At 49.3% G+C, this 16,116-nt stretch overlaps 1 protein-coding gene and 1 non-coding gene across 4 annotated transcripts in view; both read right to left on the reverse strand.

The window, feature by feature from the left end:
- Positions 1-8,953: 8,953 nt before the first annotated feature.
- On the reverse strand, positions 8,954-9,060 carry LOC118757738 (U6 spliceosomal RNA). Its single transcript, XR_004995345.2, has one exon. It is a non-coding gene; the product is annotated as a U6 spliceosomal RNA (small nuclear RNA).
- Positions 9,061-14,619: 5,559 nt separating this feature from the next.
- Positions 14,620-16,116, reverse strand: part of SLC12A3 (solute carrier family 12 member 3) — a 30,819-nt gene continuing 29,322 nt past the window's right edge. For all 3 annotated transcript variants that reach the window (XM_058674378.1, XM_058674377.1, XM_058674376.1), the window contains one exon: positions 14,620-14,761. In XM_058674378.1, coding sequence (XP_058530361.1) covers positions 14,620-14,761 — 142 coding nt within the window. The remainder of the gene's footprint in view (positions 14,762-16,116) is intronic.

The following is a 16,116-nucleotide window of genomic DNA, read 5'->3' on the forward strand; positions in this document are numbered from 1 at the left end:
GAGGGTGCGGGGGAACTATCAAGCTGATATTGCTGTGGCCCTATCCTTGTTCCAATCCTGTTGGGACACTTGCTTTTCCAGGTGTGAAGTTTATGCAGTGCTGGAGGGTAGCAGAAAGAACCTGCCATGGATGGGGTTTGGAAGGACACATGTTGGTTGGCTGGGGTTGCCCCAACAAACAGGTGGCTGAAGTGACAGAAGTTTGCTGTCTCTGGGCTCTGGAAGCTAGAAACTTGAGAGCAAGGTGTTAAGTGGTGTTGATTCCTTCAGAGGACTGTGACAGAATTGGCTCAGCATCTGGGGCTTGTTGCTGGGCAGCCCTTGGCGTTCCTTGATGGCTGGATACATCCTCCCAATCTCTGGCTTCCCATTTCCTCACATGGTATTTGTGTGTGTGTGTTTCATGTCATCTTCCCTCATTGTGTCTGTCTCTGTTCCCCTTTTTAGAAGGACACCAGTTGCCACCCTGGTGACGTCATTGTAACTTGATCACCTGCAGAGAGCCTAGTTCCAAATTACCCAGGCACAGGCACTAGGGTCAGAACGTCAGCACTTTCTAGAGGACATAATCCACCCCCTCTCTGTGGGCCTTGCTATAGCTCAGAACACAGCTGCAGTCCTCCTCAGCTGGTTTTGATTAAGAAGGGAGGTTGACACCAGCTCCCTGCTTGTGGCCTGGGAAAACAATGCTTTGGGATCCTGCGCTCATGTGGGAGATCTGGAGGAGGTTCCTGGCTCCTGGCTCTGGATCGGCACAGCACTTGGGGAATGAATCACCGGACGGAAGATCTTCCTCTCTGTCTCTCCTCTTCTCTGTATATCTGACTTTGTAATAAAAATAAATAAAAAAAAAAAAAGCAAGGAGGTTGAGGTGGGTGTGTGGCACAGTGGTTAAGACACTTGCATCCCAGTGTAGAGTTTCTGGGTCCAAGTCCCAGCTGTACTCCTGATTCCAGTTTTCTGTAGCGATGTTCTTGATAGTTTTTGAGCAATGACTCAAGTGGTTGATTCTCTGTCATTCACATGGGAGACCTGGATTGAGTTTATGGTTCTTAACCTTGGCATTGGTCACCCCTGACAGGTGCAGATGAGAGTTGTTTATCTTGCTGCCTTTCAATTTTTAAAAAGAGAAAGGAGAGTGAGAGCTTTAAGAATGATGTGTCCTTGTGCACAGCTTCCTGTGATTGGTTGTTGTTTTTGTTGTGAAGGGGGTAGGTTCCTTTAAGGCTGGCTTCATGGGCATGGAACTTGTGCCCTTAAATGGGGCTCCCTGTTTGGTTTAATGCTCTCCTGTTACCATCTTAAAATTCTTGGTCCATTTTTTTATAAGATTTATTTTATTTTTATTACAAAGTCAGATATACAGAGAGGAGGAGAGATAGAGAGGAAGTGGAGCTGCCAGGATTAGAACCGGCGACCATATGGGATCCCAGCTCGTTCAAGGCGAGGACCTTAGTCACTAGGCCACACTGCCATCGGGCCCTCTTAGTCCATTTTTAAACAGAAGACCTCTATTTCCATTTGGCACCAGACCTCCCCTGGCTCCTTCCCCCTCCCACCACATTATGTATTTTTTCATTAGGCCAGGAGAGAATGACTGAGTGTGATCTGGCAATCTTTTTTTTCTTTTGAAAAAAGAATTATTTATTTTTATTGGAAGTGCAGATTTACAGAAACAAATGAGAACAAAGAGACTCCCCAAATGGCTTCAACGGCTGGAGCTGAATGGATCTGAAGCCAGGAGCCAGGAGCTTCTTCCAGGTCTTCCACATGGATTCAGGGTCCCAAGGCTTTGGGCCATCCTCTGCTGCTTCCCCAGGCCATAGCAGGGAGCTGGATGGGAAGTAAAGCAGCCAGGGCACAAATCAATGCCCATATGGGATGCTAGGTTAGCCTGATGAGCCATCGTGCCAGACCCAATCTGGCAGTCTTGTTACTACCTAGAAGTTGTCTAATGGGACAAGATCAGACAAAATTAGCAGAGGCCTTGGAGGAAGCAGGCAGACAGCAGATAATGGCTTTACTGGAAAATTAGGTAGTGTGCTGGTAGCACTCTTTCCTCAGCCTGGAGTGACAAGCCTTAGGGGCCTGAAGGTGGCTTATCCATTCCCACTCAGTTGCAAGAGAGTAAGTCGGATGTTTTCTTTTCTAAGGAAAAGACCACCCAGTGTCCATAGGTTTGAGCTATGCCTCTTGAGATAAGAGTTAGAAAAATCTTAAATGTTAGCCAACAAATGTGCCAAAAATACAAAGATAAGCGTGGTAAAACCCTGCTTACAGTAACCTACAAATATCATGGTGGTGATAACAAGACAATCATAAAGTCTTTAAGTATTTGGGAGAGGAGGATGAGTCAAAGAAAACCTGAGGGAAGGAGTAGAATTGGAGCTAAAGTTTGAAGTCTGGGAAAGATTTGAATTGAAATAATCCCAGCCCAATGGAGTTCTGGGGACTTTGTCTACAGATGTGTATACGGAGCAGGTGGAGTTCAGAGTTTAAACTGTTTTTAAACTCACAGCTTCTGCCACTTGCCAGCTATGTGGTCTTAGGCAAATTTCTGCCCCTCTCTGTATTGAATTTCCCTCACCTATAAAATAACTATCATACTCTGTTTCATAGAGTTGTCTAAAGGGTGTAAGGCTGGAAGGGTGGTACGTTGTTAAAGCTTTTGGGACAAACCCAGATATTTAGTAAGTGGCTCATCAGTGTTAGCCATTGGTATCTAGAGAACTGCAATTATTGTCTTCCAGTGATTCCCTCAGCCTGACTCTATGATCAAGTCACTCAAGGCACCCTCAGCACCTCTGGAGAGGGCCAAGGACACTGAGCAGCAGGTAGTTTGTCTGTGGCTGGGCGCAGTTCCGATAAGGCATCCCCCTCCCCATGCAGTTTGTTTTGGAGTTTCTGATAAACATGCCTTACCTTATAGCAAGGATTCATCCCAAAGAGAAGAAAAACCTACATGGGTACAGGAATGTAATCCAACAGCACCAGACCCCGGGAATGGTTCACATATCTGTACACAAGAAACTGGCAGAACAATTCCTCGTGTTCCTATAGATCAGAATACTACTCAATAGAATAAAAGGAAACAGCTGTGGGTACACACGACAACAGGATTCTTCTCACAGCCATGGGCAGTGAAAGAATAAGATAAGGCTAGTGTGCAGATATCGTCTGCTTCTATTCATAGGAAACTCCAGGGTCAGAAAAATGAGTGCTTTTCTGACCCTGCTCCTCCAGTGACAGGAAAAAGGTGAGTGGTGGCGTGGGGACCAGGTGGCCTGGGAGGGGCATGGCAGCCAAAGCCAGCTCACACTGGCTCATAGACGTGGATTGTGAGTCCTTTCCCAGTTTTGCTTTTATTGACATCACATAGGTAGCTTGCAATTGGCTTTGGGGAGGAGGAGGATTTATTCCTGTGAGACCAACAGGCACTGTAAATCAAAGCTGTTCTGTCCCCAGGGAGCCAGCGTTGAATTTTTATAAGCTCACCATTGGGCCTGAAGGAGATTCCTGGGGTGTCGTAATGTTCTGTCGTAACAGAGGTGGGGGTGACACAGGCAGAGGTGCTTGTCAAGACTGAAGATTTATGCATCTTTGTGCATTTGCATTATGCCTCGATTTAAAAAGGAAGAACTGGCATTGTGGCATAGCAGGGAAAACTGCTGTTCCATCCACATGAAGTCCATCCCCTTGTACTGCCTGCCCACACTCAACCACAGGCAGCTTGCTTCCCTTACCAGAAGCAGTTCTAAAGCAAATCTTACATCATGTCCAGTGACTGGGAAGTGTTTCAGCTTAATCTCAGAGGTGGTATCTCAGACAGTGGTTCTCAGCCTTTGAGCACTGTGACAACGGCTTCCCTGTGACATCACGATTGTGCTACTTGTCTATTAAAGTGCTTGCCACATGCATTTCTTTGTTTAAAAAAAAGATTTATTTATTTTTATTGGAAAGGTGGATATACAGAGAGGAGGAGAGACAGAGAGGAAGATCTTCCATCTGATGATTCACTCCCCAAGAGGCCGCAACGGCTGAAGCTGAGCCAATCTGAAGCCAGGAGCCAGGAGCTTCTTCTGGATCTCCCATGCCCGGTGTAGGGTTACAAAGCTTTGGGCCATCCTTGACTGCTCTCCCAGGCCACAAGCAGGGAGCTGGATGGGAAGTGGGGCTGTCGGGATTAGAACTGGCACCCATAGGAGATCCCAGGAGTGCAAGGCGAGGACTTTAACCACTATGCTATTGCGCCGGGCCCGCCACATGCATTTCTTTAAAAATTATTTTCATCTGCTTGAGAACCAGTCTCTCTCTCTCTCTCTCTCAGACAGACAGACACACACACACACAGATCTTCCATTCATACACTGATTCACTCATATCCCCAAATCCATACAGCAGCCCCAGGGTTGGGCCAGGTCAAAGCCAGGACCCAAAACTTCATTTGGATCTCCCATGTGGGTCACAGGAACTCGAGCCATCCTCTGCTGCCTTCCAGGCTGTATTATCAGGAAGCTGTATCAGAAATAGAGTAGCCAGGACTAGAATTGGTGTTTCAGTATGGGATGTCAGCATCTTAAGAAGCTGAACCCACTGCACCCCAACACCTGCCCCTACATAGATTTTTTAATAGAAAATTTAAAGTGTGTGTGTTGCAATGGGAGATAGCAAACGTGTGTGATGCATATTTAAACTCAGTCCTGATGAAGTTTACATAAGGACTCAGTGTTCTTGGACAAGTTAAACATAGAATTATCACATGGCCTAGCAATTCCATGCCTAGGTATAGATCAAAAGAACAGAAAACAGGAGTTTAAGCTAAAGCTGGCACAGGTGTGTTCACTGCAGCATTATTCACAATAGTCCTGAAAGTGGAAGTGGTTCAAGTGTCTGACCACCAAAGAGGGGGTAAACAGCATGTGCTCTGTCCCCATCATGCAACATATTCAACCACACAGGGAAAAGGAATACTGATACACGCAACAGCATAGATGATCCTTAAGACCACTGGGCTACAGTCTATATGAAATTGTGCCACAAAATTCAAAAATTTAAAATAAAAATATCACAACAACAACAAAATGACCACTGGGCTAGGTGCAAGCAGCCAGACACAAAAGGCTATTTTCTCCACCTATTTGAAACTTCCAGAATAGGCAAATCCACACAGATGGAAAACAAATTAGGGATGGTCTGGGATTGCTTCATTTACTCAAGATATCCTGTGGGGGTGATGAAAATGTCTGGGACTAGTGGTGGTGGTGGTTGCCCAACAATGGAGCATGCGCGAATTCCACTGAATCACATGCATTAGAACAGAACTGTGGGTTCATGTGATGCCTTCCATCCCAATAACAGCAAATGCAAAGCAACTGGGGCTTCTTGGTGCTGTCTGATGCTGTTCCCCAGCCTTTCCTCAGAGGGAGACACCCCAATATCATGGCTGTCCTCATACCATAGAATCCTTGCCATTTTCTGTGCAAGACGTAAGTATCCTGGAGGTGGGGGTGCGGCGCTGGTGGCGGCTCCTGACTTGGAAATGTTTTGCTCCCGTCTAAGGTGTCCCTGTGTGCCATTCTAGGTTTGTGGCTGTCCCCAGCTGGCTGGTTCTGGTTACCCAGAGCAAACAACAAGTAGACAAGTGCATCCATCCCACCAGCTCAGCATCTAGAGCAAAGGCCAAGACACACATGACCAGAGAACTAGCCACGAGGGCAACATCTTGGTTAGATGGACCATACTCAGCAGCCTCCTCCAGGAATGCAGTTCTGCCTGCTCAGCCCTCCCATTCAACCCTCTCTCCCTTCCTCCTGTCTTTTCTAGCTTATGCAAACATCTCCATTCCTTCCTCCAGGTCTCTTATCTCTGACCTGCTCAGCTCTGACCTGCTCAGCTCAGACCTGCTCAACTCAGCCTGTCCTGTCCTGCCCCGGGCCCACAACCATCTTATGTGTAGGAATTCATCCTGATGGCTGGCTGTTTATGAGCAGACTCCAGTCCCTGCTACTCTGAAGCCACTGGCAAACCATCCTCACCTGCCTTCTGGGAAGGAGCCTACGGTACCTCCCTATAGGCGGCATGCCGATCCTTGTTACCCACACCCCTTCGGCCTCCAGGTTGTGCATTCTGACCTGCAGATGTGTCTGGCTCCCAGCCTCTCTTCCTGCCTTGCCCAGCCGGCTCCTGCTTGCAGCTCACACTCATGCTCATGTGCTCAGCTCTGCTTACCTGCCTCTTATCTCTGCTCTGCTTCCACTGCCCACTGGATGACCTCGTCGTGACTCATCTATTCACTCACTTGACAAATATTGAGTGCCTATGAGACACTCTTCATAAAGTTCATATTACAAAAAAATTTTAAATATCTATGTGGATTTAAAACCTTATTCTTAAACCAAATAAGTGCATTTTTAAAGATGTATTTATTTTTATTGGAAAGGCAGATATATAAAGGAGGAGAGGCAGAGAGAAAGATCTTCCATCTGCTGATTCACTACTCCCCAAGCAGCCACAATGGCCAGAGCTGAGCTGATCCGAAGTCAGGAGCCCAGAAGCTTCTTCCAGGTCCCCTACATAGGCGCAGGGTCCCAAGGTTCTGGGCCATCCTCGACTGTTTTCCCAGGCCACAATCAGGGAGCTGGATGGGAAGAAGGGCCATCCAGACACGAACCAGTGTCCACATGGGATCCCAGGTGCATGTAAGGTAAGGACTTTAGCTGCTAGGCTACCGTTGCTGGGCCCAATAAATGCATTTTTAAATTCCATTTTTCATGAACTTTTTGAAGACAATACTTTAAGCTAAGCCTTGTGGTGCTGGGTTACAGGCTGCAAAGATGGAGTGGATGTGTGGTCACTCAGCCTTTGGAACAGCTGAGATGTCACAGCACTCCTGCACCTGGTCATCCACAGCCACCCACCTGAGTACCCTGCAGCCACCTCGGGCCCTCCCTTGAGGTTCTCGGAACTCTGCTGCCCAGAAACCAAAAGATTCATCCCAGTCACTGCCGTCCTGGAGCTTGTGGCCAAAAGGTGGCCTCCATAGAGTCATTTGCCTCCTCCAGAACAGTCAACTGTGAAATGTGCACATGCTCTGGCCACACTCACCCTTGCTCTTCTCCATGTCCTTTTTGCCCATGCCCATGCACAGTCTTCCCTCATGCCACCAGCTGGGCAAGTCTTCTCAACACTTGAGCTCATTTCCGCTGCTCCATCCAGCTTGCAGGCATCTCACATACTTTAAAAAAAAAAATAAGGAGAGAGCAAGAGAACAAGAGTGAGCTCCTATCTGCAGCTTCCCTCCACAGCGGTCCACAATGGCCAAGGCTGGCCCAGGATGAAGCCAGAGAATCCAGGAACTCCATGTAGGTCTCAATGGTGGCAGGAACCTAAGCACTTGTGCCATCACCTGTTGCCTCCCGGGGTGTACATTAACAGGATGCTGCATTGGAAGCAGAGCAGAGACTCAAACCCAGACACTGATGTGGGATGTGGGTATACCAGGCTACGTCACGTGTTCACCCCACACTTCCACTTGCTTTTTCCACCCTCTCTGTGTCCCTCATGCCTGTTCTTCCATTTTTCTTGCTTGGGTGGTCCCATCTCTGGAGAACACGTCACCTGTGTCCTTTACCTTTGCTCCCTGACCTGGTGGTGCTCAGAAGTCCCACTGATATGGCCTGGGAATGGAAATTTCATCCCAGGCTCTTGTCTTGCACCCAGACAGGCATTCTAACATATAAGGTATAAAAAGTTATTACAAATATTATTTAAAAGATGAGAAAGTGAACACATATATACACATGTGCATGGGTTGTCCCACATCTGTGGGCAATGGGCAGTGGGCCAGGAGATTACCCCCAAGGAGGAGGGTTGGAGAAGAGAGACAGGCACCTACGCAGCCCCTCCAGCTGTGGTCTGCTGGGAATAGGGGAGTCCCTCCCTGTTGTTGGCATCTTTTATGAAGTAGGGGCCAGTGCCTCTCCAGGCATGAAGCCACTTGGGAATGATATGACATTACCATAAATTTAACAAAAAACTCCATAACCATATTTTTATGAGCTTCCCAACCCCTTAAGTCCCAGATGAGGAAGATGCTTCCCCAGAAAGGGGGAGATTTGATTAGCAAATAGAAGGCTTGTGACTTCCATCTCAGCATTCCTACACTACCAACCTGCTCATTCCACATCACCGCCAGCGTGGGTCACAAGGGCATGTGACCTGAGATGGCTATGAACTGGGCTACCAGACCTCACCTGTGCCTTTCCTTCTGCTTGGCAAAAATTGGCCTGCACGTTGGTGGTTAAGCACCACTGCCTCTTCCTGAATTCACTTTCCCATCTCTTACTTGTTTCTGTGTGTCTTAAGTCTCTTCTTTCTAACCTGTCCATACACTGAGGTCTCCGCACCTCACCTCCACCTGCTAGCAGAGATAGTTCTTGCCCAGTGACTATCCATATGTTCCCTCTAACTTCCCAGCACTGGGGGATTCATTTGGCTACTGGGCTTCTGGAGGAAATGTGACACTCTGGGCTTGCTTGCCCCTGTTTTCACCCCTACTCCAAGAACCTGGAAATTACTGCCTGAGGAGGTAGCTTCACAAGATGGGACAATTTTGACCACTGAGACTGGATGTGATGAAGAGAAGACCCAAGACAACCACAGGATTATTTGCAAAAGGAAAACCTATCCTTGTCATGTAAGCCTCTAACATGCCATCTGGATTTTTCTCCACTTGAAAGGTGAGAGAGTACGTGTGTGAGAGAGATTCTATCTGCTGGTTCACTCCTCCACATATCTGCAATAGTCACTTGCAATAGCCAGGACTGGGCCAGGCAGAAGTCAGAAGCCAGGAATTCCATCTGGGTCTCCCATGGGAGTAGCACAGACCCAAGTACTTGGGCCAGCATGTGTTGTCTCCCAGGGTGTGCATTAGCAGGAAGCTGGGATAGGGAGAGAAGCTGGGGTTCGCTTCACGAATTTACGTGTCATCCTTGCGCAGGGGCCATGCTAATCTTCTCTGTATCGTTCCAATTTTAGTATATGTGCTGCAGAAGCGAGCACAGGAGCTGGGGTTCGAACCTGCACTCTAATATGGGATGCAAACATCCCAGGGGGCAGTGTCACCTACTATACAGTAATTATCCTTAAAAATACATATATACACACAAAGGTTTATTTATTTGAAAGCTAGAACTACAGAAAGGGAGTGAGAGAAGGAGATCTTCCAGCTGCTGGTTCACTCCCCAAATGGCTACAATGGGCAGAGAAAAGCCAGGCAGAAGCCAGAAACCAGGAACTTCTTTTGGGTCTCTCACATGAGTGGCAGGAACCCAAGCACTGGGTCAACTTCTGTGCCTTCCCAGGCACATTAGCAGGGAGCTAGGTGGAAAGTGGGTGGAGCAGCAGGGGTGGAACCAGTGTCCATATGGGATGCTGGCACTATAGATAGTAGCTTAATGCACTGTGCCACCATGCCTGCCCCTCCAGTGCTGTTTGGTAAGGCTGTTTTTCAAACTGTCTCTTCTTCCACTTGTCCCCTTGATAGAGCCCCCCTCGCATTTCCTGAACTTCCGCTCATGATCCCATCTGAGCTGTGGCCTGGAGAGGCCTGACCATGAGTGTGATTCCAGAAACTCTTTGTGGCTGCTGCTCTCCAAAAGCTTCAGGCTCCCAACAGAAGAGCAGGTTCCAGCAGCACCTCACTCTCAAAGAGCTGGCAGGCGGGGAGAGATACATTAGCCAGTATGTGGGAGATGGGTCTACGGAGTGCAAAGCTCCTGTCGATAGGAATGTAGTGAGCTCTGACAGTGTAGGCAGCCACTTTGCAATTAGCCCAGAATGTTACAGTTCAACCAATGGATCAAATCCCAGTAACTTTACAGGTGGTCCCAGCCTTCTCTCCTAAGGGAAGTTCCCCCAGGGTTGTTATCTCTGCCTGGAGCCAAGGGGCCTACTTAATCTCATAACACTTGGCAATAAGAATCTGAGAGGAATTTTACCTACTTCACACCCATGAAACCCTTTGTCCAGGAGAAGAAGGGAGGGGAGGAGGAGAAACAGCAGGAAGACCTGAATCCCATCCCTTTAGAAATTCCATTCTCAGTGCAGATGTGTGTTCAGCCCCAGCTGTGTTGCTCTCAGCTCCCAGCAAGCAGCTCTTGGGTCTTTGCCGAGCTGCCTGGCTGGCTGGCCTGGAGTATTTGCTCCCTTGAACTTGGTGAGCTTGCTTGCCCCAGGCTGAATGATGCATCTGGAGATTCACCCACAGTGGTGTCCATGCATCCTGACGGTGGCCCCCACCATTCCACCTTGCTACCTTGTTTGCCACTGCCCTTTGTCTTGTGTTCTAGTTCTTTCTTACAAGTGCTTCTGAGCAGCTACCTCTACAAGCAGCACCAAACCCAGACCATCTTTTTCCTTCCAGACTAAACCTGTGATTCTGTCTGTTGTGTCACTCAATGTGTCTATTCTCTTTATCACCCAGCCTCAACGCCTGGGGCCCCTAATTCCTTTCATCCATATTTCAAGGCAATTTCTAGTTCTGGAAGACTCTGCTTCTTCCTGCTCTCTCGGCAGTCCTCCCTCTGCCCCTCTCAGGGCCCTGAGCTTTGTTTGCTTGCCTTGGCAGCCCTGCCCAGCCCCTTCTCTGGGACTTCAGCCTTTGCTCTTTTGGTCTTTCCCATCTCTTGTCCAATGAGGCGCCCTGAAGCCTGGGTCTAAGCCTGTGCTCGCAGTGGCTCTCCAGTGTTTGTGAATTTGTTGGGAGCAGATCAGGCCCCCAGAACAGCTTCTCCCAAACCCAGCTCTCACTTCCCATCTTGCTATTGGTTCCTGCCAGTACTTCCAACCTATTCAGTCGCTGTTTTCTCCCTAGAAGCTCTTCAAATCCCCTCTGTCTGTATTTGTGCTGCCTCTTTCACAACCTGAGGATGTTTTCTTAGAATGAAACCACTTGTGTCCTTTCTGCCCTGGTCTTTCTTGTCTGCTCTCTGGTCTTCCAGCCAGATGTCTCTTCTGCAGGTATTTTTAGAAATAGAATATGTTCTGGTTCCTTTTCAGGAAGTGGGGACTGTGTTGTCCCTTTACTGCACATGGGGGATTACCAGTGAAGCTGGTGGCCGGGCTTCCCATTTCTGTGATTGCTCTTGATACTAGCACCCTTTGTGTGTGTGTGTGTGTGTGTGTGTGTGTGTGGCATTCTGAGCCACAGAGAGTCACAATTGAAACCTGACTATTTTGCATGTGCCTGGGGACCTTCCAGCCAGGTGTTTCTTCTGGAACATTCTATCTGGTCTCATTCCTGTAAAACCCACCACCCGCTCACTACACATGAGAGGGCAGATACGGGTGTCTGGAAGAGGATTTAGTTCAACCATATGCTGATGAAGGACACAACTTCCACGCATGGAGTTCAGCAAGTCTCCTGGCAAGACACAGCTGGTGTGGTACTTCTTTCTTTCTTTTTAATTTTTATTGGAAAGTCAGATATACAGTGAGGAAGAGAGACAGAGAGGAAGATCTCCCATCCACTGATTCACTCCCCAAGTGGCCACAACAGCCAGAGATCTGAAGCCAGGAGCCCAGAAGCCTCTTCCGGGTCTCCCATGTGGGTACAGGGTCCTAAGGCCACAAGCAGGGAGCTGGATGGGAAGCAGAGCTGCTGGGATTAGAATCAGCGCTCATAAGGGATCCCAGTACATTCAGGGTGAGGACTTTAGCTGCTACACTATCGCACGGGGCCCTCATGGTGCTCATTTCAAAGGGCAGGAATTGAAGGAGGTATGTCTGGAGGCTGAAGAGACAGGGCTCACACAGCATGGCAGTGGAAAGTGGTGGACAGCAAGGGCTGGGGCAGGGTAGCGAAAAAGTATGTGCCTCACGCTGGGCAACTGGGCTGGTGTCACCCACAGGCATTAGTGCCACCCTTTCTGGCCCACATTTAAAAATCATTTGGTGAGTGAATTTGGAGAGCTGGGAGGGAGGCAGCTACTTCTGCAAGGGTCCATGCTGGCTGGTGCTAGGCCAGCCTGTAGTCTAGAGGTGGAAACTCCATGCAGGTTTCCCAGGAACTCGGCTACTTAAACCATCACCTGCTGCATCCCAGGTCCATGTTAGCAGGAAGCTAGAATCTGGAGAGGAGTGAGGACTGCAACCCAGGTGCTCTGATATGGGCTGCTGGCGACCTAAGTGATATCTTAACTACCAAGCCAAACACCTGCCACAGGTTGACATCCAGAGAGGTCCCGGGCATATCTGAGGTTCCACAACCCATGTGTGGGAGACACAAAAACTCAAATTCAAGTCTCCTGGTGGCCATACTGAGGCTCTTTTGACTCAAACTCTCCGAGGCAGAGGGAGGGGAACCTTTTTCTGATCAGAACCATTTGAATACGTATAGTATCATTCATGGGCCACACAAAATTATCCACTTAAGAATCAGACTGTGATAGATGTACTGACTTTCAAGTCCCATCAGCAGTCGCTGTGGCAGGAGCAGACCAAATGATTTTGCAGACTTACACAGCCCGCAGGCTGGACATTCCACACCTCTGGTCCAATCAGAAGTGCTGGAATAGGTTTCTAGAAGCTGAGGAAAACTGGTTAGCTGCAAGTCTGCAGACACACATAGGAGAACCCCAGAGAGAATCTGTGGCTGTCACTACCCAGCAGCACCTCCGAGAGAGTTCAAGCAGGGCTAGCTAAACAATAGTTCACTTTTAAAACATTCCACAGATTTGAAAAACAGTGTGATCCAAAGCAGACCGTGTAGATGGGAGATGGGGGGAGGGACGTATTTTTTATTCATTTCATTGGTTTTGGCCTCACTGTTAAAGTTTTTTCTTTTCTTTTTTTTTTTTTTAACAATAATACTTTTTATCACAGAAAAAAAAATTACTGTTCCCCCAAAGTAAAAAAATATAGACATATTTTCTTTAATCACCCAAAGCCAAACTGCTCTCTCATTCTTGGACCCTCTCCCCTCCAAGGCCTGGAGAGGGAGCACTCATTGGCCAGGAAATTGTTCTCCCTGAGATTCTAGAAGGCCAAATGCCACCTTATCTGGAGCTGGGGTTGTTCCCAGGGTCAGTGGCTGAATGGCTCAGGGCCAGGCCCAGCCCCGAAGTCCCTGATGGGCTAGGCCAAACCTCATTCTCTCTCAGCCCTCCCCAAGGAGGAGATTTCACCTTCAGGACTACAGGCCTTTGAAGGGACCTTGGAGGAATCTGACAAAGTCTTCTTTCAGTGCCCCAGTGGCACTGGAAGATGATCTGCTCATGTTATCACCAAACAGCTCTGCCCTAGCCTGCATGGTCTGTCTTGGGGGCAAATGCCCTTTCAGTCTGCTTTCCCACTGGCATCTGGTGCCTCTTCACATGCATTCCACCCCACATGCCAGATGCTTCACAGGTCAGGGCCTACAACCCGGAACATAGCCACAGTGACCTGAACTCCCTTTCCCGGAGCCGGGCCCAAGGCCTGCTTCTCTCTCACCTCCAATTTCATCTCACAGGCATGCTCTGCCACCTCCATGCCTGCCCACTAGCTCTCTAGCCCGTCATGGGTGGCTTCTCAGTGCCCAACATTTCACCCTGCCTGGAGCTGCTCTACTTTCTGACCCTCTGCCAATGTCACCATCCTCATGCTTCCTGGTTCCTGACATTTTGCTTTCCATCCTTAACCGTGACCTGAAGTTTTCAGCTCCTCCCACTAGGCACCTTCTGCCCTTCCTTGGTCACTCTTTCACGACACCATGTTGTCCATCCCTTGTGCACCTGCTCCTCTATTCCCTTCCTTTCCCAGCCAGATGTGCAGAGACCCCCAGCAGGGACCCCCCAATAGTGACCCCAAGCTGGACAAATGCAGGACAGAGAGGAAAGTCTAGACTGCATTTTCCCAGCCATTCATGGGGCCACAAATTAGCTCAGTGGATTGCAATGAGCATTAAAAAGGGAAAAAGAAATACAGAAACTCCCATACCAGGGCATATCACCATGGCCAGGACAAGTGTTGTTTGTGACACTTCGATTTTCCATCATCTCTGTCCATGGACCTTCCAAGTGTCAAGGTGAAATGTGCTTCTTATGGTGGGTTGCCGCAAAGAAGGTGTGGAAGTGGGAGATGTGAGGGGTGGCTACAGGGACCTGCAGGAATTTGTGAGGGCCCAGCTGCCCCGGCACCCTGGAACTCCTGCAGGTCCTGTGGGTGGGACTCCCATTTCCCTGCTATGGAGGGATGAGGGTGACTCAAACACACATGCCAGGGCAGATCTGTAGCAACTGCCAAGACTCACAGTCAGCACTCACACTCACTTTGTACACAGATCAAACATGGAAATCTTAATCAGTAGTCATGGAGACCAAAAGAAAACTTTTTAAAGGAACACGATCTTCCAGGGAATTTTCCAGGCAACTTCACCTGTGATCTCTCCAACCTAGACCTGACCCATGGCAGCTGGGTTCATCTGGAGCCAGGCAATCCCACTGTCTTTTCGGCTGGATCATCCAATGCCGCCACTGAAAGCATGACTGAATACAAGCCTTGTCCCTATGGACTGGAGCTGGTCAATCTCCAACTCATCCCACCAGCCACAGCTGTGGGCCGCGCTGGCCATGTCGGGGGTTACTGGCAGTAGAAGGTGAGCACGTTTTCCTGGTTCCCTCGGATCAGGATGACGGGGGGTCGGAGGTCCTGGGACAGGGTCTCCAGCCAGGCCATGTACAGCGAGCTCGGGCATTTCCCCTTCCTGCCTATGGGCAGGGTGCTGCAAGGGCAAGAGGTGGGAGAAGAGGATGTGTCATCATGAAACTGACCATGGCTGGGTTGCTGAACAGCAGGTCTCTGTGTTGCTCCCTTTGCTCATTCACCATAGGAATGCCCTTCCTTGGGGCTGGTGCTGTGGCATAGCTGGTAGGTTACCACCTTTGACACTAGCATCTCACCTGGGTACTAGTTTGGGTCCCGGCTGCTCCACTTCCTACCCAACTCCCTGTTGATGTGCTTGGGAAGGCAGTAGGAGATGGCCTGGGTGTCTGGATCCCTGTACCCACCCACATGAGAGTTCTGGAAGGAGCTCCTGGCTCTGGGTTCAGACTCACCCAGCTCCTGCCATTTTGCCCATTTGTTGGGTGGGCCAGTGGATAGAAGATTCTCCCTCTCTTTCTCTGTAACTCTGCCTTTCAAACAAACAAATAAATCTTTAAAAAAATGCCCTTTCTGCTTTTCTTCAAAGCATAACTCAAGAAGCACTTTAGCCAGGAGGCGTTTTGAACCAAGTCTTGCACCTGCAAGGCTACATGATCTAGTCCCCACTAGCAGACAGCCTGCCTTGTACCACGCATGGCCTTGCTCACTCACATCCTGACAGCTGCAGTGGTTTTCTTCCCACTCTTACAAAAACAGTGCTGAGTTCGCCTCCCCGCCCCGTGTCTGGGCCTTTGCGCTTGATGTTCTCTCTTCCAGGAAGTCAGTGCCCCCAGCTCTTTACACAATTGACTGCATAAGTGCACCTTCCACTCCCTGCTGGCTCGCCCCAAAGCAGGCCACCTGTGTCTCTTCACAAAGCATCTGCCAGCTTTACTAGCCACTTTCTTTACCATCTGCAGAGCCCTGAACCCTCTGCCATTGTCTCAGACCTCTTTCACTGTGTCTGCTCTTCACCTCCCCCTACTGGCAGGTGCACTTGCTCATGGACAGCTCCAGTCTGTCCCACTGCTCTCCCTTGCCCAATGCCCTGTGCCTGCAGCAAGGGCTGATACAGTGGGGTGCAGCGTAATTGAAGGAAGTGATCCCACCTCCCCCACCAGCCACATCAGGCCAGACCCCAACAGCAAGGAGTGATCACATGACCCAGCGGATTGTGCCTGGACTGCCTCCAGCTCTGTGTGTAAGGCACAGGAGCAGGCCTCCACTGTGGCCTTGGAGGGCCCCTGGCACTAGTTGTGTAATGTTATGCAAAGAACCAGCTGCCCAGGGAATGCTGGCTGCCTGATAACTTTGGGAAGGGACTCTTCTGCCATTTTGAGAATTGCAAAAATGCCCTGGGGGTGGCTGCAGCTGCCAGCCCTTGGCCTCTTGCCAGCAGTGTCTCTCAGACCCAGCTGGCACTATGCGGAGGCA

Source organism: Ochotona princeps, chromosome 16 (assembly GCF_030435755.1).
Source record: "Ochotona princeps isolate mOchPri1 chromosome 16, mOchPri1.hap1, whole genome shotgun sequence".
Lineage (NCBI taxonomy): Eukaryota > Metazoa > Chordata > Mammalia > Lagomorpha > Ochotonidae > Ochotona > Ochotona princeps.